At 41.4% G+C, this 26394-nt stretch overlaps 1 protein-coding gene across 4 annotated transcripts in view; it reads left to right on the top strand.

The window, feature by feature from the left end:
- Positions 1 to 984: 984 nt before the first annotated feature.
- Positions 985 to 26394, top strand: part of LOC133541853 (paralemmin-1-like) — a 32102-nt gene continuing 6692 nt past the window's right edge. Inside the window, exons 1-4 of one of the 4 annotated variants that reach the window (XM_061885547.1) lie at positions 986 to 1124; positions 6321 to 6410; positions 7852 to 8000; positions 25738 to 25814. In XM_061885547.1, coding sequence (XP_061741531.1) covers positions 25769 to 25814 — 46 coding nt within the window. In that variant the 5' untranslated portion in view covers positions 986 to 1124; positions 6321 to 6410; positions 7852 to 8000; positions 25738 to 25768. Of the gene's footprint in view, positions 1125 to 6320; positions 6411 to 7851; positions 8001 to 25737; positions 25815 to 26394 lie in introns of all 4 variants that reach the window. The other 3 variants (XM_061885550.1, XM_061885548.1, XM_061885549.1) reach the window with 3 other exon arrangements.

Genomic DNA, 26394 nt, shown 5'->3' with positions numbered 1-26394 from the left:
TTTTTCTGTTTGCTATCCTCTAGCTTCCATTCTAAAGTTCCTTTTTGTTTTCTAGCTTCCAGTGCTAGCTCCCTTAGTTTGTTATTCCATCTCTGCATTTTGGGGTTCAACCACTAATAACCCTGACAATTTCATGGAAGCTGCTTTTATACCCAATCATGGCACCCACCTGTTCCCAATTAGCCTGCACACCCGTGGGATGTTCCAAATAAGTGTTTGATGAGCATTTCTCAACTTTTTTTGCCACCTTTCCCAACTTCTTTGTCACGTGTTGCTGCCATCAAATTCTAATGTTAATGATTATTTGCACAAAAAAAAAAGATGTTTATCGGTTTGAACATCAAATATGTTGTCTTTGTAGCATATTCAACTGAATATGGGTTGAAAATGATTTGCAAATCGTTGTATTCCGTTTATATTTACATCTAACACAATTTCCCAACTCATATGGAAACGGGGTTCGTAAGAGTTAATTCTGCTTGGGGCCCCATTTCAGCTAGTTTAGGCAGTTTGAGGGTTTTTTTGTTCTCTTTATCGGCCATTTGTGGGTGCACTGCAGCTTAAACCGAGGCCAAATCTCTCCCCGTAGTCCAAATAAGTGGAGCGCACAAATGTTTCAGCGTGTCACTTCCAGGGTCTGGACTGGCTTGATTGGCGCCGCCTGGAGAAGAAGTTCATATTCTGGAAGGTTCCGGGGCATGTGCGGCCCCTGCTTGACGTCGCTTGAATGTAAAAACCCGCCGTGACAAATACCGGTGACCCATTTTTGGGCGAAGATGGCGAATGGCCCGGTGTGCTTGCAGCTCACGTTATCAAGGCGGACCCGGCGTGCGGGAACGTGTAGTATGTGCTGCGTCATTCAACTATTTCCATCGGCATCCCTGCACTACGCCAGCTGGAGCTGCCCACTTTCATCCCTCACTTGGTATCTTGTAAAAATACCCCCCTGACCCTCATGCTTCACTCGGGGCAACTCCTCACCGCTCTCTGGGCCAATGAGAAACAGCGGGCGTGACCTTCCTGCGTGACTCTTTTCACCATGTTTGACTTCACCCAAACCTGCTCTTTGGAAATCTAGTTTTTCCTCCGAGAAGCCACAAACAGGATTTGGTATATGTGAAGGGGTGAGTCATTGAACAACATACACCTTACAGTCCTATAACTTGGTATTTGAAACATGCTAACTGTATTAATGTTTACGTTAACATTAACGGGCTAGCTTTTTGAGCAAATTTTGCAGCTGTTTGTCTTAGTTTGTGAAACTTGTTACCTGTTAGCGTGCTAAATTTAGCATGCTAACATAATAGCGCTAACTTTTTAGCTAACTTTGTAGCTAACTTCAAATTTTTTCTCCAATTCCGCACCCATATACACCATACAGTCATATAACTGGGTTTTTGAAACATGCTAACGGTATTAATGTTTACGTTAACATTAACTGACTAGCTTTTTGAGCTAATTTTGCAGCTGTTTATCTTAGTTTGTGAAACTTGTTACCTTTTAGCGTGCTAAATTTAGCATGCTAACATAATAGTGCTAACTTTTTAGCAAATTTTTTAGCTAACTTCAAATTTTTTCTCTAATCCCGCAGCCATACACCTTACAGTCATATAACTTGGTATTTGAAACATGCTAACTGTATGCATGCTTACGTTAACATTAACGAGCTAGGTTTTTGAGCTAATTTTGCAGCTGTTTATCTTAGTTTGTGAAACTTGCTACCTGTTAGCGTGCTAAATTTAATATGCTAACATAATAGCGCTAACTTTTTAGCTAATTTTTTAGCTACCTTTGCAGCTAATTTAAAAAAATTATCCAATTCCGCAGCCATACACCTTACAGTCATATAACTTGGTATTAAAATTAACGGACTAGCTTTTTGGGCTAATTTTGCAGCCGTTTACCTTAGAGACATGAAACTTGGTAGGTGACACGTGTTACCTGTTAGCTAATGAATTTAGCATGCCAAAATAATAGCGCTAATTTTAGTTGAAGTGGGATGATAATCTCTCAACAAAAATGAGCGCTTTAGATCAGATTTTTACGTGAACATTAACAGAATAGCTTTTTGAGCAAATTTTGCAGCCGTTTAACTTAGTATGTGACACTTGTTACCTGTTAGCGTGCTAAATTTAGCATTCTAACATGATAGCGCTAACTTTTTAGCACATTTTTTAGCTAATTTTGTAGCTAACTTTAGATTTTTTTTGTCCAATTCTGCAGCCATACACCTTACAGTCATACAACTTGGTATTTGGAACATGATAACTGTATGCATGTTTATGTTAACATTAACTGACTAGCTTTTTGAGCTAATTTTGCAGCCGTTTACCTTTAGTTTGTGAAACTTGTTACCTGTTAGCGTGCCAAATTTAGCATGCTAACATAATAGCGCTAACTTTTTAGCACATTTCTTAGAAAATTTTGTAGCTAACTTTACATTTTTTTCTCAAATTCCGAAGCCATACCCATTACAGTCATATAACTTGGTATTAAAATTAACTAACTAGCTTTTTGGACTAATTTTGCAGCTGTTTACCTTACAAACATGTAACTTGGTGTGTGACACGTGTTACCTGTTAGCTGCTGAATTTAGCATGCCAAAATAATAGCGCTAATTTTAGTTGAAGTGTGATGATAATCTTTCAACAAAAATGAGCGCTTTAGATCAGATGTTTACGTGAACATTAACAGAATAGCTTTTTGAGCTAATTTTTCAGCCGTTTAACTTAGTATGTGACACTTGTTACCTGTTAACGTGCTAAATTTAGCATTCTAACATGATAGCGCTAACTTTTTAGCACATTTTTTAGCTAATTTTGTAGCTAACTTTAGATTTTTTTCTCCAATTCCTTAGTCATACACTTTACAGTCATAAAACTTGGTATTTGAAACATGCTAACTGTATGCATGTTTACGTTAACATTAACTGACTAGCTTTTTGAGCTAAGTTTGCAGCCGTTTACCTTTAGTATGTGACATTTCTTACCGGTTAGCGTGCCAAATTTAGCGTGCTAACATTATTGTGCTAACTTTTTAGCTAACTTTACGTTTTTTTCTCTAATTCCGCATCCATACACCTTACAGTCATATAACATGGTATTTGAAACATGCTAACTGTATGCATGTTTACGTTAACATTAACAGACTAGCTTTTTGAGCTGATTTTGCAGCCGTTTACCCCGGACACATGTAACTTGGGATGTGACACTTGTTACCTGTTAGCATGCTAACTTCAGCATGCTAAAATAATAGAGCTAACTTTTTCGCTAACTTTACGTTTTTTTTCTCAAATTCCGCAGCCATACACCATATAGTCATATAATTTGGGATTTGGAACATACTAACTGTATGCATGTTTACATTAACATTAACGGGCTAGCTTTTTGAGCTCATTTTGCAGCCGTTTACCTTAGTTTGTGACACTTGTTACCTGTTAGCGTGCTAAATTTAGTATACTAACATAATAGCGGTAATTCCACAGCCATACACCTTACAGTTATATAGCTTAGTATTTGAAACATGCTAACTGTATGCATGTTTACGTTAAGATTAACGAGCTATCTTTTTGAGCTAATTTTGCAGCCGTTTACCTAAGAGACATTTAACTTGGTATGTGACACTTGTTACCTGTTAGCGTGCTGAATTTAGCATGATAAATTAATGGCGCAAACTTTACGTTCATTTTCTCTAATTCCGCAGCCGTACACCTTACAGTCATAAAACTTGGTATTTGAAACATGCTAACTGTAGCCATGTTTCCATTATCAATCAATCAATCAATCAATGTTTAATTATATAGCCCTAAATCACTAGTGTCTCAAAGGGCTGCACAAACCACTACGACATCCTCGGTAGGCCCACATAAGGGCAAGGAAAACTCACACCCAGTGGGACGTCGGTGACAATGACGACTATGAGAACCTTGGAGAGGAGGAAAGCAATGGATGTCGAGCGGGTCTAATATGATACTGTGAAAGTTCAATCCATAATGGATCCAACACAGTCGCGAGAGTCCAGTCCAAAGCGGATCCAACACAGCAGCGAGAGTCCCGTTCACAGCGGAGCCAGCAGGGAACCATCCCAAGCGGAGGCGGATCAGTAGCGCAAAGATGTCCCCAGCCGATACACAGGCAAGCAGTACATGGCCACCGGATCGGACCGGACCCCCTCCACAAGGGAGAGTGGGACATAGGATAAAAAGAAGAGAAACGGCAGATCAACTGGTCTAAAAGGGGAGTCTATTTAAAGGCTAGAGTATACAAATGAGTTTTAAGGTGAGACTTAAATGCTTCTACTGTGGTGGCATCTCAAACTGTTACCGGGAGGGCATTCCAGAGTACTGGAGCCCGAAATGAAAACGCTCTATAGCCCGCAGACTTTTTTGGGGCTTTGGGAATCACTAATAAGCCGGAGTCCTTTGAACGCAGATTTCTTGCCGGGACATATGGTACAATACAATCGGCAAGATAGGATGGAGCTAGACCGTGTAGTATTTTATACGTAAGTAGTAAAACCTTAAAGTCACATCTTAAGTGCACAGAAAGCCAGTGCAGGTGAGCCAGTACAGGCGTAATGTGATCAAACTTTCTTGTTCTTGTCAAAAGTCTAGCAGCCGCATTTTGTACCAACTGTAATCTTTTAATGCTAGACATGGGGAGACCCGAAAATAATACGTTACAGTAGTCGAGGCGAGACGTAACAAACGCATGGATAATGATCTCAGCGTCTTTAGTGGACAGAATGGAGCGAATTTTAGTGATATTACGGAGATGAAAGAAGGCCTTTTTAGTAACGCTTTTAATGTGTGCCTCAAAGGAGAGAGTTGGGTCGAAGATAACACCCAGATTATTTACCGTGTCGCCTTGTTTAATTGTTTGGTTGTCAAATGTTAGAGTTGTATTATTAAATAGAGGTCGGTGTCTAGCAGGACCGATAATCAGCATTTCCGTTTTTTTGGCGTTGAGTTGCAAAAAGTTAGCGGACATCCATTGTTTAATTTCATTAAGACACCCCTCCAGCTGACAACAATCCGGCGTGTTGGTCAGCTTTAGGGGCATGTAGAGTGGGGTGTCATCAGCATAACAGTGAAAGCTAACACCGTATTTGCGTGTGATGTCACCTAGCGGCTGCATGTAGATGCTGAAGAGTGCAGGGCCAAGGACCGAACCCTGGGGAACTCCACACGTTACCTTAACGTAGTCCGAAGTCACATTGTTATGGGAGACGCACTGCATCCTATCAGTAAGATAAGAGTTAAACCAAGACAGGCCTAAGTCTGACATACCAATTCGTGTTTTGATACGTTCTAATAAAATATTATGATCGACGGTATCGAAAGCAGCGCTAAGATCGAGGAGTAGCAACATAGATGACGCATCAGAATCCATCGTTAGCAATAGATCATTAGTCATTTTTGCGAGGGCTGTCTCCGTAGAGTGATTTGCCCTGAAACCGGATTGAAAGGTTTCACATAGATTGTTAGACGCTAAGTGTTCATTTAACTGCTGCGCAACAATTTTTTCGAGGATTTTTGAAATAAAGGGAAGGTGAGTTTACCATGAGGTCAGGATCGAGGTTAGGTCTTTTAAGAAGAGAATGAATAGCCGCTTTTTTGAATGCTAGGGGAACAGTGCCCGAGGAAAGTGATAAGTTTATAATATTTAGCACTGATGGACTTAATAATACAAAGAGCTCCTTGATCAGTTTCCCAGGAAGTGGGTCAAGTAAACATGTTTGTTTTATTCCATTTACACGTTGTAACAATTCCTCTAATGTTATTTCCTCAAAACAAGAAACTATTTTGGAGGGCAGTATCCGCCGTATATACCATCGTGTCAGTGTTAATAGAACCCCGTTGTAGCTGGGACGCATTGTCTTTAATGTCCTTTCTAATGATTTCAATTTTCTTACTAAAGAATTGCATAAAGTCATCAGCTGAGTGGGTGGAGCTACTGGAAGGAGTCCCTTGTTGGGTTAGCGATGCTACCGTACTAAACAAAAATTTAGGATCGTTTTTATTACGGTGGATGAGATTTGAGTAATATTTAGCTTTAGCTAAGGTAAGCATGCGTTTATAAGTTATTAAACCATCACTCCATGCTAACTTGGTATTTGACACGTGTTACCTGTTAGCGTGCTAAATGTAGCATGCTAAAATAATAGCGGTAACTTTAGCGCTCCTTGACCCAATAGTTGGTTAAAAATTATACATTTTACTGCTGGTTTGTCTTACTCTTTCCCAACTGCTGATCAACACAATTTTTATATCATTAAAATATACGCAAAAGCAAGATATACATTTTTTTTTTTTTTACAAGAGTTGCCGTGTATGGTCATAGTCGGGGTCGCATTTTACTCCGTGGATCGTTCTCCCAGGATGCAGACAGGACTCCGGAGGCAAGGTGCAGGTAAGGAAATTATTTACTGTCCATAAATCATGCGGGAAACAAACAAAAGCACGGGAAGCTAAGGCAATAGCGGACACTTGTGAGGGCACCAAAGGGACTTATGTGTGTGTGTGCCAATGTGTTAATGTACTTTTAAGTGGATTTTAATTTAAAAATGTTTGTTATTGTAGCAATATGGTGGTAAATTTAAGGATTTGGGGGCTTTCTGGTCACTTGTGAGGGCACCAAAGGGTCTAAAGTGTGTGTGCCGATGTGTTTATGAACTGTAAGTGGATTTTACCTTTTAAAATGTTTATTATATTAGCATTAAGGTGGTTAAAAATAAGGATTTGGGGGATTGCTGGTCACTTGTGAGGGCACCAAAGGGTCTTCTGTGTGTGTGCCGATGTGTTCATGTACTGTAAGTGGATTTTACCTTTTTAAAATGTTTATTAGGGCAGCACGGTGGAGGAGGGGTTAGTGCATCTGCCCCACAATACAAAGGTCCTGAGCAGTCCTGGGTTCAATCCCGGGCTCGGGATCTTTCTGTATGGAGTTTGCATGTTCTCCCCGTATTTGCGTGGGTTCCCTCCGGATATTCCTGCTTCCTCCCACTTCTGAAGACATGCACCTGGGGATAGGTTGATTGGCAACACTAAATTGGCCCTAGTGTGAATTTGGTTGTGGATGTTGTCTGTCTATCTGTGTTGGCCCTGCGATGAGGTGGTGACTTGTCCAAGGTGTACCCCCCGCGACCCCAAGGGGGACAAGCGGTAGGAAATGGATGGATGGAAAATGTTTATTATTCTCGCATAAATGTGGTTAAAGTTAAGGATTTGGGGGATTCCTGGTCACTTGTGAGGGCACCAAAGGGACTTCTGTATGTGTGCTGATCCATTAATGTACTGTAAATGGCTTTTACTTCATAAAATGTTTATCATTGTAGCAATATGGTTGTTAATGTTAAGGATTTGGGGGATTTCTGGTTGCTTTTGAGGACACTAAAAGGACTTCTGTGTGTGTGCCAATGTGTTAATGTACTGTGTGTGGAATTTACTTTTTAAAATGTTTATTATTTTAACAATATGGTTGTTAAAATCAAAGATTTGGGGGAATTCTTATCACTTGTGAGGGCACCAAAGGGACTTCTGTATGTGTGCCGATCTGTTAATCCCTTTTAGAAAAAAAGTACCTTTTTAATAAACAAAGCATGTTACCCAAAAATGTGTTTCACATTGAAAAACAATCCCAAAATGGTTCATAGTTTTGAAATCCCAGAAATTGAGTTAAAATAATAGCCTTAAAACCCAAATAATGGATTGCTCTTCATAAAAATAATTCCAAAATTTAACCCAACACTCGCCACTCACAAATTGGGTTATCAAAATAACCCAGCATTGTTTAGTGTGTAATGCAAAATAGTTGTGTTATAAGCTAAAAATGGTACAATTCCTTGTTTCAGGCCTGCTGTTTATCTCAAATCCACTGATAAAGTTGTGACGGTTGGAGCTCAGTTATCAGGCGCCACGCCTCCCAAGAGCCATTAGGCAAAAACTATCATCTACTACCAGGAGAGGAGATCAAGAAAACCAAAGAACTGCACAACAAAAGGTGTGTTTTGCCGTACTCTCACATGACCTCGATATTGATACAAATACGATATTTCAGTTGAATTAGACCAAGGTTCACAAACTTTACATTTGTATGGTGAGCGAAAAGATAATTAATGAGTGTAGTGCGTCACACGGCTGACTTATGTAATGTAGATGGATTCCCGTGTTTCTGACGGGACTGTAATCATTTTGAGGTCCAATTTGCAGACTAGGCCATGACGCATGTATGTGCATGTCATTTTCTTTCTTCTTTTATTTTAAAGGCCTACTGAAATGAGATTTTCTTATTTAAACGGGGATAGCAGGTCCATTCTATGTGTCATACTTGATCATTTCGCAATATTGCCATATTTTTGCTGAAAGGATTTGGTAGAGAACATCCACGATAAAGTTCTCAACTTTTGGTCGCTAATAAAAAAGCCTTGCCTGTACCAGAAGTAGCAGACGATGACGTCACATGTTTGATGGCTCCTCACATCTTCACATTGATTTTAATGGGAGCCTCCAACAAAAAGAGCTTTTCGGACCGAGAAATCAACAATTTCCCCATTAATTTGAGCGAGGATGAAAGATTTGTGTTTGAGGAAATTGATAGCGACGGGCTAGAAAAAAACAACAAAAAAAAACAAAAAAAAAACGCGATTGCATTGGGACGGATTCCGATGTTTTTAGACACATTTACTAGGATAATCCTGGGAAACCCCTTATCTTTCTATTGTGTTGCTAGTGTTTTAGTGAGTTTAATAGTACCTGACAGTCAGAGGCAGGGGTGCCGCTAGGGATTTTGGGCCCCATGAAAAGAATCTTTACAGGGCCCCCAACACATAATTTCATATAATTTCATCATCATTAGGGGCCTCTCTGGGCCCCCCTCTATCATGGGCCCCTAGAATCCGTCTCCTTTACCCCCCCTTTTCGGCGCCCCTGGTCGGAGGTGTGTCTCCACGGGTGTCTTGACGCCAATGTCTCAGGGGAATCGACGGCAGCTTTATGGACGGCAAAAGCTCAGCTTTTCTCCAGTAAGAAGCAACTTTTAACCACAATTTTCTCACCGAAACCTGCTGGTTGACATTCCGTCGTGATTCATGTTTGCTTGACCGCGCTCTGATCCATAGTAAAATTTCACCTCCAGGAATTTAAAACAAGGAATCACCGTGTGTTTGTGTGGCTAAAGGCTAAAGCTTCCCAACTCCATCTTGTTACTGTGACTTCTACAAAATTAATTGAACAAATTGCAAAAGATTCAGCAACACAGATGTCCAAAATACTGTGTAATTATGCAGTTAAAGCAGACGACATTCAGCTGTGTGTGTGCGCAGCGCTCATACTTCCTAAAACCCGTGACGTCTTGCGTACATTACACAACGTTTTCAAGACGAAACTCCCGGGAAATTTTAAATTGTAATTTAGTAAACTAAAAAAGCCGTATTGGGATGTGTTGCAATGTTAATATATCATCATTGATATATAAACTATCAGACTGCGTGGTGGGTAGTAGTGGGTTTCAGTAGGCCTTTAAAGGCTATAAACATGTTGTAAAAACAAATCTTCGCAATAATACTATTTTCGTCCTCCAATCTTACTGTTCTCAGATCGGATTCTATTCCTCTGACAAAATAGAGAACTCAAAATGTTTTGTAGCAAGTAACTACAATAAAAGTGATTAAAAAAAAATTGTAATAAATGTGACATTATTCGATTTAAAATGTGTTAGTATTGTTGTAAACCATAGGAAATGTTAAATTTGAGGTGTTGGATGCTACATACAAATTTAAAAAAATGTAAGTGGTTAGTGCACACGCAAAAACTACTATTGGCTCCCATTTAAAGGGGAACTGCCCTTTTTTAAAACTGCGCCTATAATTCACAATCCTTAAGTACAAACCCCAATACCAGTGAAGTTGGCACGTTCAGTAAATGGTAAATAAAAAACAGAATACAATGATTTGCTAATCCTTTTCAACCTATATTCAATTGAATAGACTGCAAAGACATTATATTTAAAGCTCGAACTGGAAAATCAATCAATCAATCAATCAATGTTTACTTATATAGCCCTAAATCACTAGTGTCTCAAAGGGATGCACAAACCACTACGACATCCTCGGTAGGCCCACATAAGTGCAAGGAAAACTCACACCCAGTGGGACGTCGGTGACAATGATGACTATGAGAACCTTAATGACTCAGTGGGATGTCGGTGACAATGATGCCTATGAGAACCTTGGAGAGGAGGAAAGCAATCTATAATGGATCCAACACAGTCGCGAGAGTCCAGTCCAAAGCGGATCCAACACAGCAGCGAGAGACCCGGTCACAGCGGAGCCAGCAGGAAACCATCCCAAGCGGAGGCGGATCAGCAGCGCAGAGATGTCCCCAGCCGATACACAGGCAAGCAGTACATGGCCACCGGATCGGACCGGACCCCTTCCACAAGGGAGAGTGGGACATAGAAGAAAAAGAAAAGAAACGGCAGACCAACTGGTCTAAAAAGGGAGTCTATTTAAAGGCTAGAGTATATAAATGAGTTTTAAGGTGAGACTTAAATGCTACTACACTTATTTGGAACATCCCACAGGTGAACAGGCTAATTGGGAACAGGTGGGTGCCATGATTGGGTATAAAAGCAGCTTCCATGAAATGCTCAGTCATTCACAAACAAGGATGGGGCAAGGGTCCCCACTTTGTGAACAAAAGTGTGAGCAAATTGTCATACAGTTTAAGAACAACATTTCCCAACTATCTATTGCAAGAAATTTAGGGATTTCACCATCTGCGGTCTGTAATATCATCAAAAGGTTCAGAGAATCTGGAGAAATCACTGCATGTAAGCATTGATATTACAGACTTTTGATCCCTCAGGCGGTACTGCATCAAAAAGTGGCATCAGTGTGTAAAGGATATCACCATATGGGCTCAGGGAGACTTCAGAAAACCACGGTCAGTAACTACAGTTGGGCGCTACATCTATAATTGAAAGTTAAAACTGTACTATGCAAAGCGAAAGCCATTTATTAACAACACCCAGGAACGACGCCGGCTTCGCTAGGCCACAGCTCATCTAAGATGGACTGATGCAAAGTGGTAAATTGTTCTGCGTGAGTCCACAATTCAAAGTGATTTTGTAAACTGTGGACGTCGTGTCCTCCGGACCAAAGAGGAAAATAACCATCCGGATTGTTGTAGGCGCAAAGTTGAAAAGCCAGCATCTGTGAAGCCACGCTGTTGTAACATGTGGCTAGGCATTGTCTTGCTGAAATAAGCAGGGGCGTCCGTGATAACGTTACTTGGATGACAACATATGTTGTTCCAAAACCTGTATGTACCTTTCAGCATTAATGGCGCCTTCACATATTTGTAAGTTACCCATGCCTTGGGCATTAATACACCCCCATACCATCACAGATGCTGGCTTTTGAACTTTGCACCTAGAACAATCCGGATGTTTTTTTTACCTCTTTGTTCCGAAGGACCCAACATCCACAGTTTCCAAAAACGATTTAAAATGTGGACTCATTAGACCACAGAATTATTTTCCACTTTGCATCAGTCCATCTTAGATGAGTTCGGGCCCAGCAAAGCTGGCAAAGTTTCTGGGTGCTATTGATAAATAGCTTTGCCTTTGCATAGTAGAGTTTTAACTTGCACTTACAGATGTAGTGACCAACTGTAGTTACTGACAGTGGTTTTTTGAATTGTTCCTGAGCCCACGTGGTGATATCCTTTACACACTGATGTCGCTTTTTGATTTAGTACTGCCTGAGGGATCCTAGGACCTTAAAATCATTGCTAACGAGCAGTGAGTTCTCCAGATTCTCTGAACCTCTTGATGATATTACAGACCGTAGATGGTGAAATCCCTAAATTCCTTGCAATATCTGGTTGAGAAATGTTCTTAAACTGTTAAACCATTTGCTTGTGCACAAAGTGGTGACCCTCGCACCATCCTTGTTTGTGAATGATTGAGCATTTCATGGAAGCTGCTTTTATACCCAATCATGGCACCCACCTGTTCCCAATTAGCCTGTTCACCCGTGGGATGTTCCAAATAAGTGTTTGATGAGCATTCTGCATCTTTCTCGGTCATTTTTGCCACGTGTGCCAGCTTTTTTGAAACATGTCGCAGGCATCAAATTCCAATTGAGCTATTGTTTGCAAAAAATAACAAAGTTCTCCAGTTCGACCGTTAAGTATGTTGTCTATGCAGTCATATAAATATATATGAAAGCCAGCTGAGCGGTGTCTCATCTTCACCCTGATGGGTGCATTGAATCATGGAGTTAGTTGTGTTCTTTCTCATGTCCACATAGTTCTTCTTCAACTTCATCAGTCTGTTGCTCAACACCTTTCTCATGTGTCCTGGGTGGGGCTCCCTGAAGCCCACTTTGACTCCCGTTCAGTTCTTTGGCTAGCTATCTTTAGGTCTATGGCATGTGGCGTTAGATGGGCACCTATGCCGGCAACCCCCACAGGATTTTCTGAAGCTTTTTTTTTATAGATTGTTGCCACATAAAAGGACTGAGTTTGCAGGAGATTTTATTTTATTATTTTTTTTTAAATTATGATGGATAGTTGTGTAGATGTTTGTTGCGATAACATCTTTAAATCAGGTCTTTAGCTGGGATTTTTGTTGGGAAACAAAGCGTCTTCTACAACCACAATTGTCCCGTTACCAATATTTTAGTGCTGGTACTAAAATGTACAAACCCCGTTTCCATATGAGTTGGGAAATTGTGTTAGATGTAAATATAAACGGAATACAATGATTTGCAAATCATTTTCAACCCATATTCAGTTGAATATGCTACAAAGACAACATATTTGATGTTCAAACTGATAAACCTTTTTTTTTTGGAAATAATCATTAACCTTACAATTTGATGCCAGCAACACGTGACAAAGAAGTTGGGAAAGGTGGCAATAAATGCTGATAAAGTTGAGGAATGCTCATCAAACACTTATTTGGAACATCCCACGGGTGTGCAGGTTAATTGGGAACAGGTGGGTGCCATGATTGGGTATAAAACCAGCTTCCGTGAAATGTTCAGTCATTCACAAACAAGGACGGGGCGAAGGTCACCACTTAGTGAAGAAATGCGTGAGCAAATTGTCAAACAGTTTTAGAACAACATTTTTCAACGAGCTATTGCAAGGAATTTAGGGATTTTATCATCTACGGTCTGTAAAATCATCAAAAGGTTCAGAGAATCTGGAGAAATCACTGAACATAAGCGATGATATAACGGACCTTCGTTCTCTCAGGCAGTACTGCATCAAAAAGCGACATCAGTGTGTAAAGGATATCCCCACATGGGCTCAGGAACACTTAATAAAACCACTGTCAGTAACTACAGTTGGTTGTTACATCTGTAAGTGCAAGTTGAAACTCTACTATCCAAAGCCATTTATCAACGACACCCAGAAACGCCGCCGGCTTCTCTGGACCCGAGCCCAGCTAAGATGGACTGATGCAACGTGGAAAAGTGTTCGGTGGTCTGACGAGTTGACATCTCAAATTGTTTTTTGGTGACGATGAACGTCGTGTCCTCCAGACAAAGAGGAAAAGAACCATCAGGACTGTTCTAGGTGCAAAATTGAAAAGCCAGCATCTGTGATGGTATGGGGGTGTACTAGTGTCCATGGCATGGGTAACTTACACATCTGTGAAGGCACCATTAATGCTGAAAGGTCCATACAGGTTTTGGAATAACATATGTTGCCATCCAAGCAATGTTATCATGGACGCCCCTGCTTATTTCAGCAATACAATGCCAAGTCACTTGTTACAACAGTGTGGCTTCATAGTAAAAGAGTGCGGGTACTAGACTGGCATGCCTGTAGTCCAGACCTGTCTCCCATTGAAAATGTGTGGCACATTATGAACCTAAAATACCACAACGGAGACCCCGGACTGTTGAACAACTTAAGCTCTACATAAAACAAAAATTGGAAAGAATTCCACTTTCAAAGCTTCAACAATTAGTTTTCTCAGTTCCCAAACGTTTATTGAGTGTTGTTAAAGAAAAGGTGATGTAACACAGTGGTGAACATGCCCTTTCCCAACTACTTTGGCAAGTGTTGCAGCCATGAAATTCTAAGTTAATTATTATTTGCAAAAAAAAAATAGTTTTTGAGTTTGAACATCAAATATCTTGTCTTTGTAGTGCATTCAACTGAATATGGGTTAAAAAGGATTTGCAAATCATTGTACTCTGTTTAATCCAACACAATTTCCCAACTCATATGGAAATGGGGTTTGTATGTCGATACTTTTCAAAATAAAGGCGACCCCAAACAAAATGTCATTATTGGCTTTATTTTAACTGAAAATCGAATGATATTAAATATTTGTGTTTTATTGCAATCAAAAAATTATTTTGGCCTTCAATAAAATAGTGTAAATACTGGCCAACTTGTCTTTTAGTAGTAAGTAAACAAACAAAGGCAAATTAGTCTGCTGATGTGTGCAATGACATATTGTGTCATTAATCTTGTATCATTTTGACAACATTATGCTGTATTAGTAAGCTACTTGTTCATTTACTGTTAATATCTGCTTATTTTCTGTTTTAACATGTTCCAATTACATTTCTGTTAAAATGCTGTGATTGCAACAGAAATTCCGAGGGCCCTGCTACAAAGTAGTAGGTTGGCCAGTCAAATGGGCGTAACAATTGTTGGTGTTTGCAGTCTGATTATTCGTACGTTGTACGGTATACCAATAATAGTGGAATATCGTGTTACTAATGAATCAAAGCCGGTACCATAATCTGTTTGAAAAACACCCGTTTCCCAGCATAGTCACGTCATGACAATGCTGGTTTTACGAGCAGAGGAGCATGTTCGGCAGTGCACACACACAGAGTACTTACAAGCAGACACGGTGTGTGGACAGAAAAGGGAGAATGGACGCATTTTGGTTTAAAAAGTAAAGATAAAGTTATAACACTGAAACGCCCTCAGGAAGAGGTGCTTCAAGACACGGCTAGCTACAAAGTGGCTAACGTCAAGCCGCAGTCGGCAGTGTTTTAGCTACTTCCAAATCACTAATCCTTGTCTCCATGGGGACAAATAAAGTATGTTTCTTACACGTGTCATTATCAATGCAGGACGAGGAAAAGCTAAACATGCTTCACTACACACCGTAGGATACAATAGCTCACCTGCGTCACAATGTCAACAAATGCCATGGGTGGATCTACACCTGACATCCACTGTAATGATATCAAGTAGAGGACCGTATCTAGTCGATGATTACGACAATATTTTTTATTGTCAGAAAATATTTTTTCTTTTTTTTTCTGAAAATGTATATTATATTCATAAACTCAGGAAATATGTCCCTGGACACATGAGGACTTTGAATATGACCAATGTATGATCCTGTAACTACTTGGTATCGGATCCATACCAACATTTGCGGCATCATCTAAAACTAATGTAAAGTATCAAACAACAGACGAATAAGTGATTATTAAAATTTACAGAAGTGTAGATAGAACATGTTGAAAGAGAAAATAAGCAGAAATTAACAGTAAATGAACAAGTAGATTAATGATCAATGTTTTACAGTTTGTCCTTTATAATGTTGACAAAATAATAGAATTATAAATGACACAATATATTTCAGCAGACTAATTAGGAGTCTTTGTTTGTTTACTTACTACTAAAAGACAAGTTGTCTCGTATAAATCCTCGCCTCTATGGCAACAAAATAAAGTTAGTTTCTTACAAGTACCATTATCACTGCAGGACAAGCAATAGCTAAACATGCTTTACTACACACCATAGGAGGATACAATAGCTTACCTGGGTCAAAATGTAAACAAATGCCATGGGTGGATCGACACCTGATATCCACTGTAATGATATCAAGTACAATAGTGTATCTAATCAATATTACTATGACTACATCGATATTTTTTATCATCACAAAATCTTAAAAAAAAAATTCATATGATGTTTATAAAGTCAGGAAATACGTCTCTGGACACAAGAATCCTTTTCGCCTTCGGGTCGCAGGGGTTGCTGTAGCCTATCTCAGCTGCACATGAGCGGAAGGCGGCGTACACCCTGGACAAGTCGCCACCTCATCGCAGGGCCAACACAGATAGACAGACAACATTCAGACTCACATTCACACACTAGGACCAATTTCGTGTTGCCAATCAACCTATCCCCAGGTGCATGTTTTAAAATGTTTATTATTGAAGCAATATGGTTGTTGAAGTTAAGGATGTAGGGGATTTATGGTCACTTGTGAGGGCACCAAAGGGACTTATGTGTGTGTGCCGATGTGTTCATGTACTGTAAGTGGATTTTACTTTTTAAAATGTTTATTATTGTAGCAATATGGTTGTTAAAGTTAAGGATTTGATTTCTTATGAGACAATAATATCTGCTTCACAGTCTGGGGGTTCATGGTTGGAATCTTGGACTGCAACAAATACACTTACAAGTGTGCCGATGTGTTCATGTACTGTAAGTGGATGTTTTCTTTTAAAATGTTTATTATTGTAGCAATATGGTTGTTAAAGTTAAGGATTTGGGGGGTTTATGGTCTCTTGTGAGGGCACCAAAGGGACTTCTGTGTGTGTGCCGATGTGTTGATGTAGTGTAAGTGGATTTTACCTTTCAAAATGTTTATTATTCTAGCATTAAGGTGGTTAAAGTTAAGGATTTGGGGGATTTGTGGTCACTTGTGAGGGCACCATAGGGACTTGTGTGTGTGTCGACCTGTTAATGTACTGTAAATGGATTTTACTTTTTAAAATGTTCGTTATTGTGGCAATATGGTTATTAAAGTTAAGGATTTGGGGGTTTATGGTCACTTGTGAGGGCACCAAAGGGTCTTCTGTGTGTGTGCTGATGTGTTCATGTACTGTAAGTGGATTATACATTTTAAAATGTTTATTATTCCAGCATTAAGGTGGTCAAAGTTAAGGATTTGGGGGATTTCTGGTCACTTGTGAGGCCACCAAAGGGACGTTTATATGTGTGCCAATGTGTTAATGTGCTGTAAGTGGATTTTATTTTTAAAATGTTTATTATTGTAGCAATACGGATGTTAAAGTTAAGGATTTTTATCTTTTTTGACCGTTTCGGGAAGGCACCAAAATGACATTGCGCTTCGAAGTTTGCGGCTTGTAAATGTTATTTCATGTAATGTTAAAAAATTATATTTTGAAAGTCTGAGACTGTTTTTTTTTTGTGTGTGTTTTAATTATGAAACTATTCAATTTATAAGCAATTATTGCTACTTTGTGGAAATGAATTACACCACGGCTAGGTCTAACAGCAATAGATATGGGTTTTTATTATTATTATTATTACTCCAATCATTATCCTTACTGTTTTAAAGCTGAATGAATGCAAGTAAAGGAAAATGGCAAATTCCAAAGAACAAGCTTGAGAGAGGGTTGCCGAGTTACCCTGCTGCCTTCATCAGGCTTCACTAATGAGCTTAAATGTCTCACGGTAAACAATTACCCTGGAATACAAGTCGGCGACATGTTGTTTATTATCACACGGGATGTCTCCGGTGGATTTGTTGTCCACTTCATGTTTAACAGCAGCATTGAGAGCCTTGTTTAAGGCAAAAAATTGCAAATACCGTATTTTTCAGTCTATAAGTCGCAGTTTTTTTCATAGTTTGGCCAGGGGTGCGACATATACTCCGGTGCGACTAATGTGAGAAATTGTTAACACATTACCGTAAAATATCAAATAATATTATTTATCTCATTCGCGGAAGAGACGAAGAAAATGTCAGCAATCGTCACACACACGTCAACCAATAAGAATTCGGCGGGGGAATGTCATGGCAGAAGTACATTGTGGGTCATGAGATGCTAACTGCTATATGCTATATGCTACTGCCGTAGCTATTAAAATGGATCATTTCATCGTTGGCAGTAACTTATAAAAACTGAGAAGAGCTGAACAAAAATGGCACCGAAAAGGAGATCATGTACTGCAGATTACAAGCTGGACGTAGTGAAATATGCAGCAGAAAGCGACAAGAGGAAGCGGCGCATACCTTTGGAGTTGGCAGAGTTGTTTAAAAGCGACATCGAGAAAGAAGATTTCATTGGATTTATCGATTAGGAGTGACAGATTGTTTGGTAAACGTATAGCATGTTCTATATGTTCTAGTTATTTGAATGACTCTTACCATAATATGTTACGTTAATATACATGGCACCTTCTCAGTTGGTTATTTATGCGTCATATAACGTACACTTATTCAGCCTGTTGTTCACTATTTTTTATTTAAATTGCCTTTTAAATGTCTATTCTTGGTATTGGATTTTATCAAATAAATTTCCCCCAAAAGTGCGACTTATACTACAAAGCGACGTATATATGTTTTTTCCCTTCTTTATTATGCATTTTCGGCCGGTGCAACGTATCATCCGGAGCGATTTATAATCCGAAAAATACAGTACTTGGCTTTGTTGTCATCTACCAACATTTAATTCGCAAAAATATATAATTTTTTTTGTACATTTTTTTGCACTGTTAAACACTATGTGCAAAGAACACTGGAGTTTCTTCCCACTCTGCCTCTTGCCTGACCCCGACTACAGTTGCATTCCTGGCGGGCACCATAGTGTCTCCATGTCTCCCTGCACATTTCTCCTTCGCTTGTCAGCCTCAGGTTCAAACCCCCAGCACTCAGCAAAGACTCCATGACTTACGCGAGCCTCGTTCTAGAACACTTCATTCGCAACCGTTTAAGTCAGTGGTGACGTGACAGCTGGAGACACATTCACTATGTTGTCGCTCCTGCTGGCTGGCGCTGAGATTACATGACGGCGATAACATTAACAAAAGACTACCCCGTTAGAAGAAAGATGAGGTCGTCCACGAGGAGACAAATGGGCAAATATCCGGTAGAACTCAACTGGAAGCATGAAAAATAAACACATTTGTGATGTAGTATCAAAATAAAAAGACGTTTAAAAGGTTAAAGATGGCATTTAGATAGCGTCGAGTAACAAAAAAAATACGATTCTCATAGGGTTGTCTTGATACCAGTATTTTGGTACCGGTACCAAAATGTATTTTGATACTTTTCTAAATAAAGGGGACCCCCAAAAAATGGCTTTATTATAACAAAACATCTAAGGGTACATTAAACAAATGTTTATTATTGCAATTTCGTCCTTCAATAAAATAGTAAACATACTAGACAACTTGTCTTTTAGTAGTAAGTAAATAAACAAAGGCCCCTTATTAGTCTGCTGACGTATGCAGTAACATATCGTGTCATTTATCTACCTATTATTTTGTCAACATTATAAAGGACAAGCTGTAAAAATGTATTATTAATCCACTTGTTCATTTACGGTTAATGGCTGCTTATTTTCTGTTTCATTATTTTTTATTATATTTTCATTTAAAAAAATAGCATGCAAATGTTAGCATGTTTATATTATATTTAGCATGTTTATATTATATTTATATAACGTGGCAGCTCCTCTCTGAGCTGCCACCTTATCGTGGTAGAGGAGTTTGCGTGTCCCAATGGTCCTAGGAGCTATGTTGTCCGGGGGCTTTATGCCCCCTGGTAGGGTCTCCCAAGGCAAACAGGTTCTAGGTGAGGGATCAGAAAAAGAGCAGCTCGAAGACCTCTATGAAGAAGACAAAACATGGACCCAGATTTCCCGCCCGGACGCGGGTCACCGGGGCCCCCTTCTGGAGCCAGGCCCGGAGGTGGGGCACGATGGCGAGCGCCTGGTGGCCGGGCCTGTTCCCATGGGGTCCGGCCGGGCACAGCCCGAAGAGGCAACGTGGGTCACCCCTCCAATGAGCTCACCACCCATAGCAGGGGCCATAAAGGTCGGGTGCAATGTGAGCTGGGCGGCAGCCGAAGGCAGGGCACTTGGCGGTCCGATCCCCTGCTACAGAAGCTAGCTCTTGGAACGTGGAACGTCACCTCACTGGGGGGGAAAGAGCCTGAGCTAGTGCGCGAAGTGGAGAAGTTCCGGCTGGATATAGTCGGACTCACTTCGACGCACAGCAAGGGCTTTGGAACCACTTCTCTTGAGAGGGACTGGACCCTCTTCCACTCTGGCGTTGCCGACAGTGAGAGGCGACGGGCTGGGGTGGCAATTCTAGTTGCCCCCCGGCTTAAAGCCTGCACGTTGGAGTTCAACCCAGTGGACGAAAGGGTAGCCTCCCTCCGCCTTCGGGTGGGGGGACGGGTCCTGACTGTTGTTTGTGCTTACGCACCAAACAGCAGTTCAGAGTACCCACCCTTTTTGGGTACACTCGAGGGAGTACTGGAAAGTGCTCCCCCGGGTGAAGAGAGGGGCGGAGCTTTCTACCGATCACCAGGACACCCTAGGCCGCAGTTCCATGATCGACTTTGTAGTTGTGTCATCGGATTTGCGGCCTCATGTTATGGACACTCGGGTGAAGAGAGGGGCGGAGCTTTCTACCGATCACCACCTGGTGGGGAGTTGGCTGCGATGGTGGGGGAGGATGCCGGACAGACCTGGCAGGCCCAAACGCATTGTGAGGGTCTGCTGGGAACGTCTGGCAGAGTCTCCTGTCAGAGAAAGTTTCAATTCCCACCTCTGGAAGAACTTCGAACATGTCACGAGGGAGGTGCTGGATATTGAGTCCGAGTGGAGCATGTTCCGCACCTCTATTGTCGAGGCGGCTGATCGGAGATGTGGCCGCAAGGTAGTTGGTGCCTGTCGAGGCGGAAAACCTAAAACCCCTTGGTGGACACCAGTGGTGAGGGATGCCGTCAAGCTGAAGAAGGAGTCCTATCGGGTCCTTTTGGCTCATAGGACTCCGGAGGCAGTGGACAGGTACCGACAGGCCAAGCGGTGTGCGGCTTCAGCGGTCGCTGAGGCAAAAACTCTGACATGGTAGGAGTTCGGGGAAGCCATGGAAAAACGACTTCCGGACGGCTTCGAAGCGATTCTGGACCACCGTCCGCCGCCTCAGGAAGGGGAAGCAGTGCACTATCAACACCGTGTATGGTGCGGATGGTGTTCTGCTGACCTCAACTGCGGATGTTGTGGATAGGTGGAAGCAATACTTCGAAGACCTCCGCAATCCCACCAACACGTCTTCCTATGAGGAAGCAGTGCCTGGGGAATCTGTGGTGGACTCTCCTATTTCTGGGGCTGAGGTCGCTGAGGTAGTTAAAAAGCTCCTCGGTGGCAAGGCCCCGGGGGTGGACGAGATCTGCCCGGAGTTCCTTATGGCTCTGGATGCTGTGGGGTTGTCTTGGTTGACAAGACTCTGCAGCATCGCGTGGACATCGGGGGCGGTACCTCTGGATTGGCAGACCGGGGTGGTGGTGCCTCTCTTTAAGAAGGGGGACCGGAGGGTGTGTTCCAACTATCGTGGGATCCCACTCCTCAGCCCTCCCGGTAAGGTTTATTCAGGTGTACTGGAGAGGAGGCTACACCGGATAGTCGAACCTCGGATTCAGGAGGAACAGTGTGGTTTTCGTCCTGGTCGTGGAACTGTGGACCAGCTCTATACTCTCCGCAGGGTCCTTGAGGGTGCATGGGAGTTTGCCCAACCAGTCTACATGTGCTTTGTGGACTTGGAGAAGGCATTTGACCGTGTCCCTCGGGAAGTCCTGTGGGGAGTGCTCAGAGAGTATGGGGTATCGGACTGTCTTATTGTGGCGGTCCGCTCCCTGTACGATCAGTGCCAGAGCTTGGTCCGCATTGCCGGCAGTAAGTCGAACACATTTCCAGTGAGAGTTGGACTCCGCCAAGGCTGTCCTTTGTAGGCTGTCCTTTGTCACCGATTCTGTTCATAACTTTTATGGACAGAATTTCTAGGCGCAGTCAAGGCGTTGAGCGTTTCCGGTTTGGTGACCGCAGGATTACGTCTCTGCTTTTTGCAGATGATGTGGTCCTGATGGCTTCATCTGACCGGGATCTTCAGCTCTTACTGGATCGGTTTGCAGCCGAGTGTGAAGCGACCGGAATGAGAATCAGCACCTCCAAGTCCGAGTCCATGGTTCTCGCCCGGAAAAGGGTGGAATGCCATCTCCGGGTTGGGGAGGAGACCCTTCCCCAAGTGGAGGAGTTGGTCAGGATGCCACCCGAACGCCTCCCTAGGGAGGTGTTTAGGGCACGTCCAACCGGTAGGAGGCCACGGGGAAGACCCAGGACACATTGGGAAGACTATGTCTGCCGGCTGGCCTCGGAACGCCTCGGGATCCCCGGGAAGAGCTAGACGAAGTGGCTGGGGAAAGGGAAGTCTGGGTTTCCCTGCTTAGGTTGTTGCCCCCGCGACCCGACCTCGGATAAGCGGAAGAAGATGGATGGATGGATGGATGGATGTTAGCATGTTTATATTCTAACATGAGCATTCTAACAGTAAACATGCTTCAAGTGCCAAAATATATCCATCTGTGGTGCACACCTGCAAAATTAACCTAAAAAATCAGCATGCTAATTTTAGCATGTTTATATGCTAACATTAGCATTCTAAGAGTAAACATGCATTAAGTGCCAAAATATATCACTCTGAGGTGTATACCTGCAATATTATCCCCCAAAACTAGCATGCTAATGTTAGCATGATATATCCTCACAATACGAAGGTCCTGCAGTCCTGGGTTCAATTCCAGGCTGAGGATCTTTCTGTGTGGAGTTTGCATGTTCTCCCCGTGAATGCGTGGGTTCCCTCCGGTTACTCCGGCTTCCTCCCACTTCCAAAGACATGCACCTGGGGATAAGTTGATTGGCAACACTAAATTGGCCCTAGTGTGTGAATCTGAGTGTGAATGATGTCTGTCTATCTGTGTTGGCCCTGCGATGAGGTGGCGACTTGTCCAGGGTGTACCCCGCCTTCTGCCCGATTGTAGCTGAGATAGGCGCCAGCGCCCCCCGCGACCCCGAAAGGGAATAAGCGGTAGAAAATGGATGGATGGATGGATATATATATATATATATCTATATATATATATATATATAGATATATATATATATATATATGTACCAGCTCTGTCAGAAAAGAGGATCATTACAACACATCCTCAGCTGTTGCTCAAAGGCATTGGGAGATGGCAGGTACCGGTGGCGCCACGACCAGGTCCTGCGGGCAATAGCAGACACTATCTGCACTGGCATCAACACCAGTAAGCCGCAACACCCAACTAAGAGCACAATTGCCTTTGTCCGAGCAGGAGAGAAACCTCAACCCTCCAAGAAGACCCAGGGTGGCCTGCTAACAACAGCAAGGGACTGACAGCTCTTGGTTGATCTAGGAAGGCAGTTGCGATTCCCAGACATCATTGCAACTACAACACTACGGCCAGACATGGTATTGATGTCTGGAACCAGCAAGCAGGTGGTGCTCCTTGAGCTAACTGTCCCCTGGGAGGACAGAATGGAGGAAGCTCAGGAAAGGAAGAGGGCGAAATATGCAGATCTTGTGGCTGACTGCCGGAGGAATGGGTGGAAGGCCCGTTTCGAGCCTATTGAGGTGGGCTGCAGGGGTTTTGCAGGCAAGTCCTTACACCGTGTCCTGGGGCTCCTTGGAATTTGTGGACTGCACAGGCGAAGAGCCATAAAAAACATCTTGGAAGCGTCTGAAGAGGCTTCACGTTGGGTCTGGTTGAGGAGGGGGGACGCGTGGCGTAGTGCGCTACCTGGACACAAGTCGAGGGACTGATCATCCTCGGCTGGGTCGCCCGGGTGAGGGTGTCTGATTAAGACCCGAAACACCCTATGACCCCGGGAGAATCACTGATGATGTGTCCAGGTTGCACCATGCAGTGTATTATAGTACTATATATATATATATATATATATATATATATATATATATATATATATTTATGTATATTTATGTATATATATATATATATATATATATATATATATATATATATATATATATATATATATATATATGTATATATATATATGTATATATATGTATATATCACTCTGAGGTGTATAGCTGCAAAATTAAACGAAATAAACAGCATGCTAACATTAGCATTCTAACGGTAAAATTGCATCAAGTACCAAAATACATCACTCTGAGATGTATACCTGCAAAATTATCCCAAAAAACTAGCATGCTAATGTTAGCATGTTTATATGCTAACATTAGCATCCTAAGAGTAAATATGCATCAAGTACCAAAATATCACTCTGAGGTGTGTACCTGCAAAATTAACCAAAAAAACTAGCATGCTAATGTTAGCATGTTTTATGCTAACAGTAGCATTCTAACAGTAAACATGCATCAAGTGCCAAAATATATGACTCTTAGGTGTATACCTGCAAAATTAACCCAAAAAACTGGCATGCAGATGTTAGCATATAAACATGCTAAAATTAACATTCTAACAGTAAACATGCATCAAGCACCTAAATATTTGACTATATGGTGTATACCTGCAAAGTTAACTAAAAAAAAATTGCATGCTAATGTTAGCATGTTTATGTGCCAACATTAGCATTTTAACAGTAAACATGCATCAAGTACCAAGATACTGTATATCACTCTGATGTGTACACCTGCAAAATTATCCTAAAAAACTAGCATGCTAATGTGAGCATGCTAACATTTAACAGTCAAATGGCTGAATCTGAGGCGTATACCGGCAAAATGTAGCCAAAAAAGAGTTAGCATGTTAACGTTAGCGAGGAACATTTATACTTTTGAATAGTATGAATCGTTTGAGAGATGCGATAAAGGTAAACAAAAATGCTAAAATACCCCGAAATTTTGGAATTTCCTCAAAATTTGGGAATTTTGGGGGGGAAATCGTGAATGAGCCAAACTTTTTGACGGTGCAATGGTTGAAATGAACTAAAATAGTATATATAAAAAATATATATACATTTATCTGCGATGAGGTAGCGACTTTTCCAGTATGTACGCCGCCTTCCACCCGATTGTAGCTGAGATAGGCACCAGGATATACATTTATTTATGATTTTGATTTCTATTTATTGTTTTAATTGGTTTTACCCTTTAAAATCCTTTTTAATCATGTTTTTTTGAATTTTTTTTTTTATTGGTTTAGTTTTTTATTCAGTCAGCTAAGGATAGTTGAATGTTGTTTTTAATATTGTTGTGCAGCACTTTGGAAACATGTATGTTGTTTAAATGTGCTATACAAATAAAGTGGATTGGATTGGGAAAATAATTAGAAAATTGTACATGTGAATTCACCAAATTGGTAAATATAGGTCAAATGCTCAATACCAATGAATCCAATTTAATTGAACACATTCAACAAATCGTAGCTTGTTTTAGCTGCTGTGAAAAACAACAGTATTGTTATCTCTAACGCCATCGACTTCCACCCCCCTCTCAGTCCTCATTACGACGACGCCCGGCTTTGAATCTATTATTTCTTGGCTGATAATAATTTACCATAACTAAGTCTTTCCCTGAAGTTTAACTGAAGGCGACAGAATGGAGTCACGCGGCCAAGAAGCAGCTCCACTTAGATTGGGGCGGCACCACGTTCCTTTTCCCGCTTCGCGGCTCGAGAGAGCGCATAAAAGGCAATTAGCGTATTAGGTTTGCGTTCCGAGCATTCCATGTGACGGAGAAAAGCACGAATGTTTGGGTGCAATTGCATCACCACAAAACCAAATGCGGAATATGAAATAATCTGTTTTTGATGCAAAACTATTGGTGATAGCCTTCCTTTTTTTACCTGTTTGCTTTCTTTACTTTGCATGAAACATTAGTTTTATAACCTTTGTACTTTTTGGTTTCAGTGACCAAAGAGGCCAACAGTAACACCTCATCATGGCGCAAATGACGCTCCATCAAAGTGGGCAAGATGGCAGGTCAGGTAAGACCTCAGGAATACAATTAACCATCGTGGGTGTCTTGTCTTTTTGAATTCGGGTTTATATATATATATATATATATATATATATATATATATATATATGTATATATATATATATACATACATATACATACACACACACACATACATACATATATATATATATATGTATACATACATATACATACACACACACACATACATACATATATATATATATATATGTATACATACATATATACACACACACACATATATGCATGTACATACATACAAATATGTACATAGACGGCATGGCGTAGTGGGTAGAGCGGCCGTGCCAGAAACCTGAGGGTTACAGGTTCGCTTGCCACCTATTGACATCCAAATCGCTGCTGTTGTGTCCTTGGGCAGGACACTTCACCCTTGCCCCCGGTGCCGCTCACAATGGTGAATGATTGATGAATGAATGATTGATGAATGAATGATTGGTGGAGGTCGGAGGGGCCGTAGGCGCAAACTGGCAGCCACGCTTCCGTCAGTCTATCCCAGGGCAGCTGTGGCTACTGATGTAGCTTACCACCACCAGGTGTGAATGAAT

This window comes from Nerophis ophidion, linkage group LG23 (assembly GCF_033978795.1).
Source record: "Nerophis ophidion isolate RoL-2023_Sa linkage group LG23, RoL_Noph_v1.0, whole genome shotgun sequence".
In the NCBI taxonomy this organism is placed as follows: Eukaryota; Metazoa; Chordata; class Actinopteri; order Syngnathiformes; family Syngnathidae; genus Nerophis; species Nerophis ophidion.
This window is presented reverse-complemented; position numbering and strand designations above follow the sequence as displayed.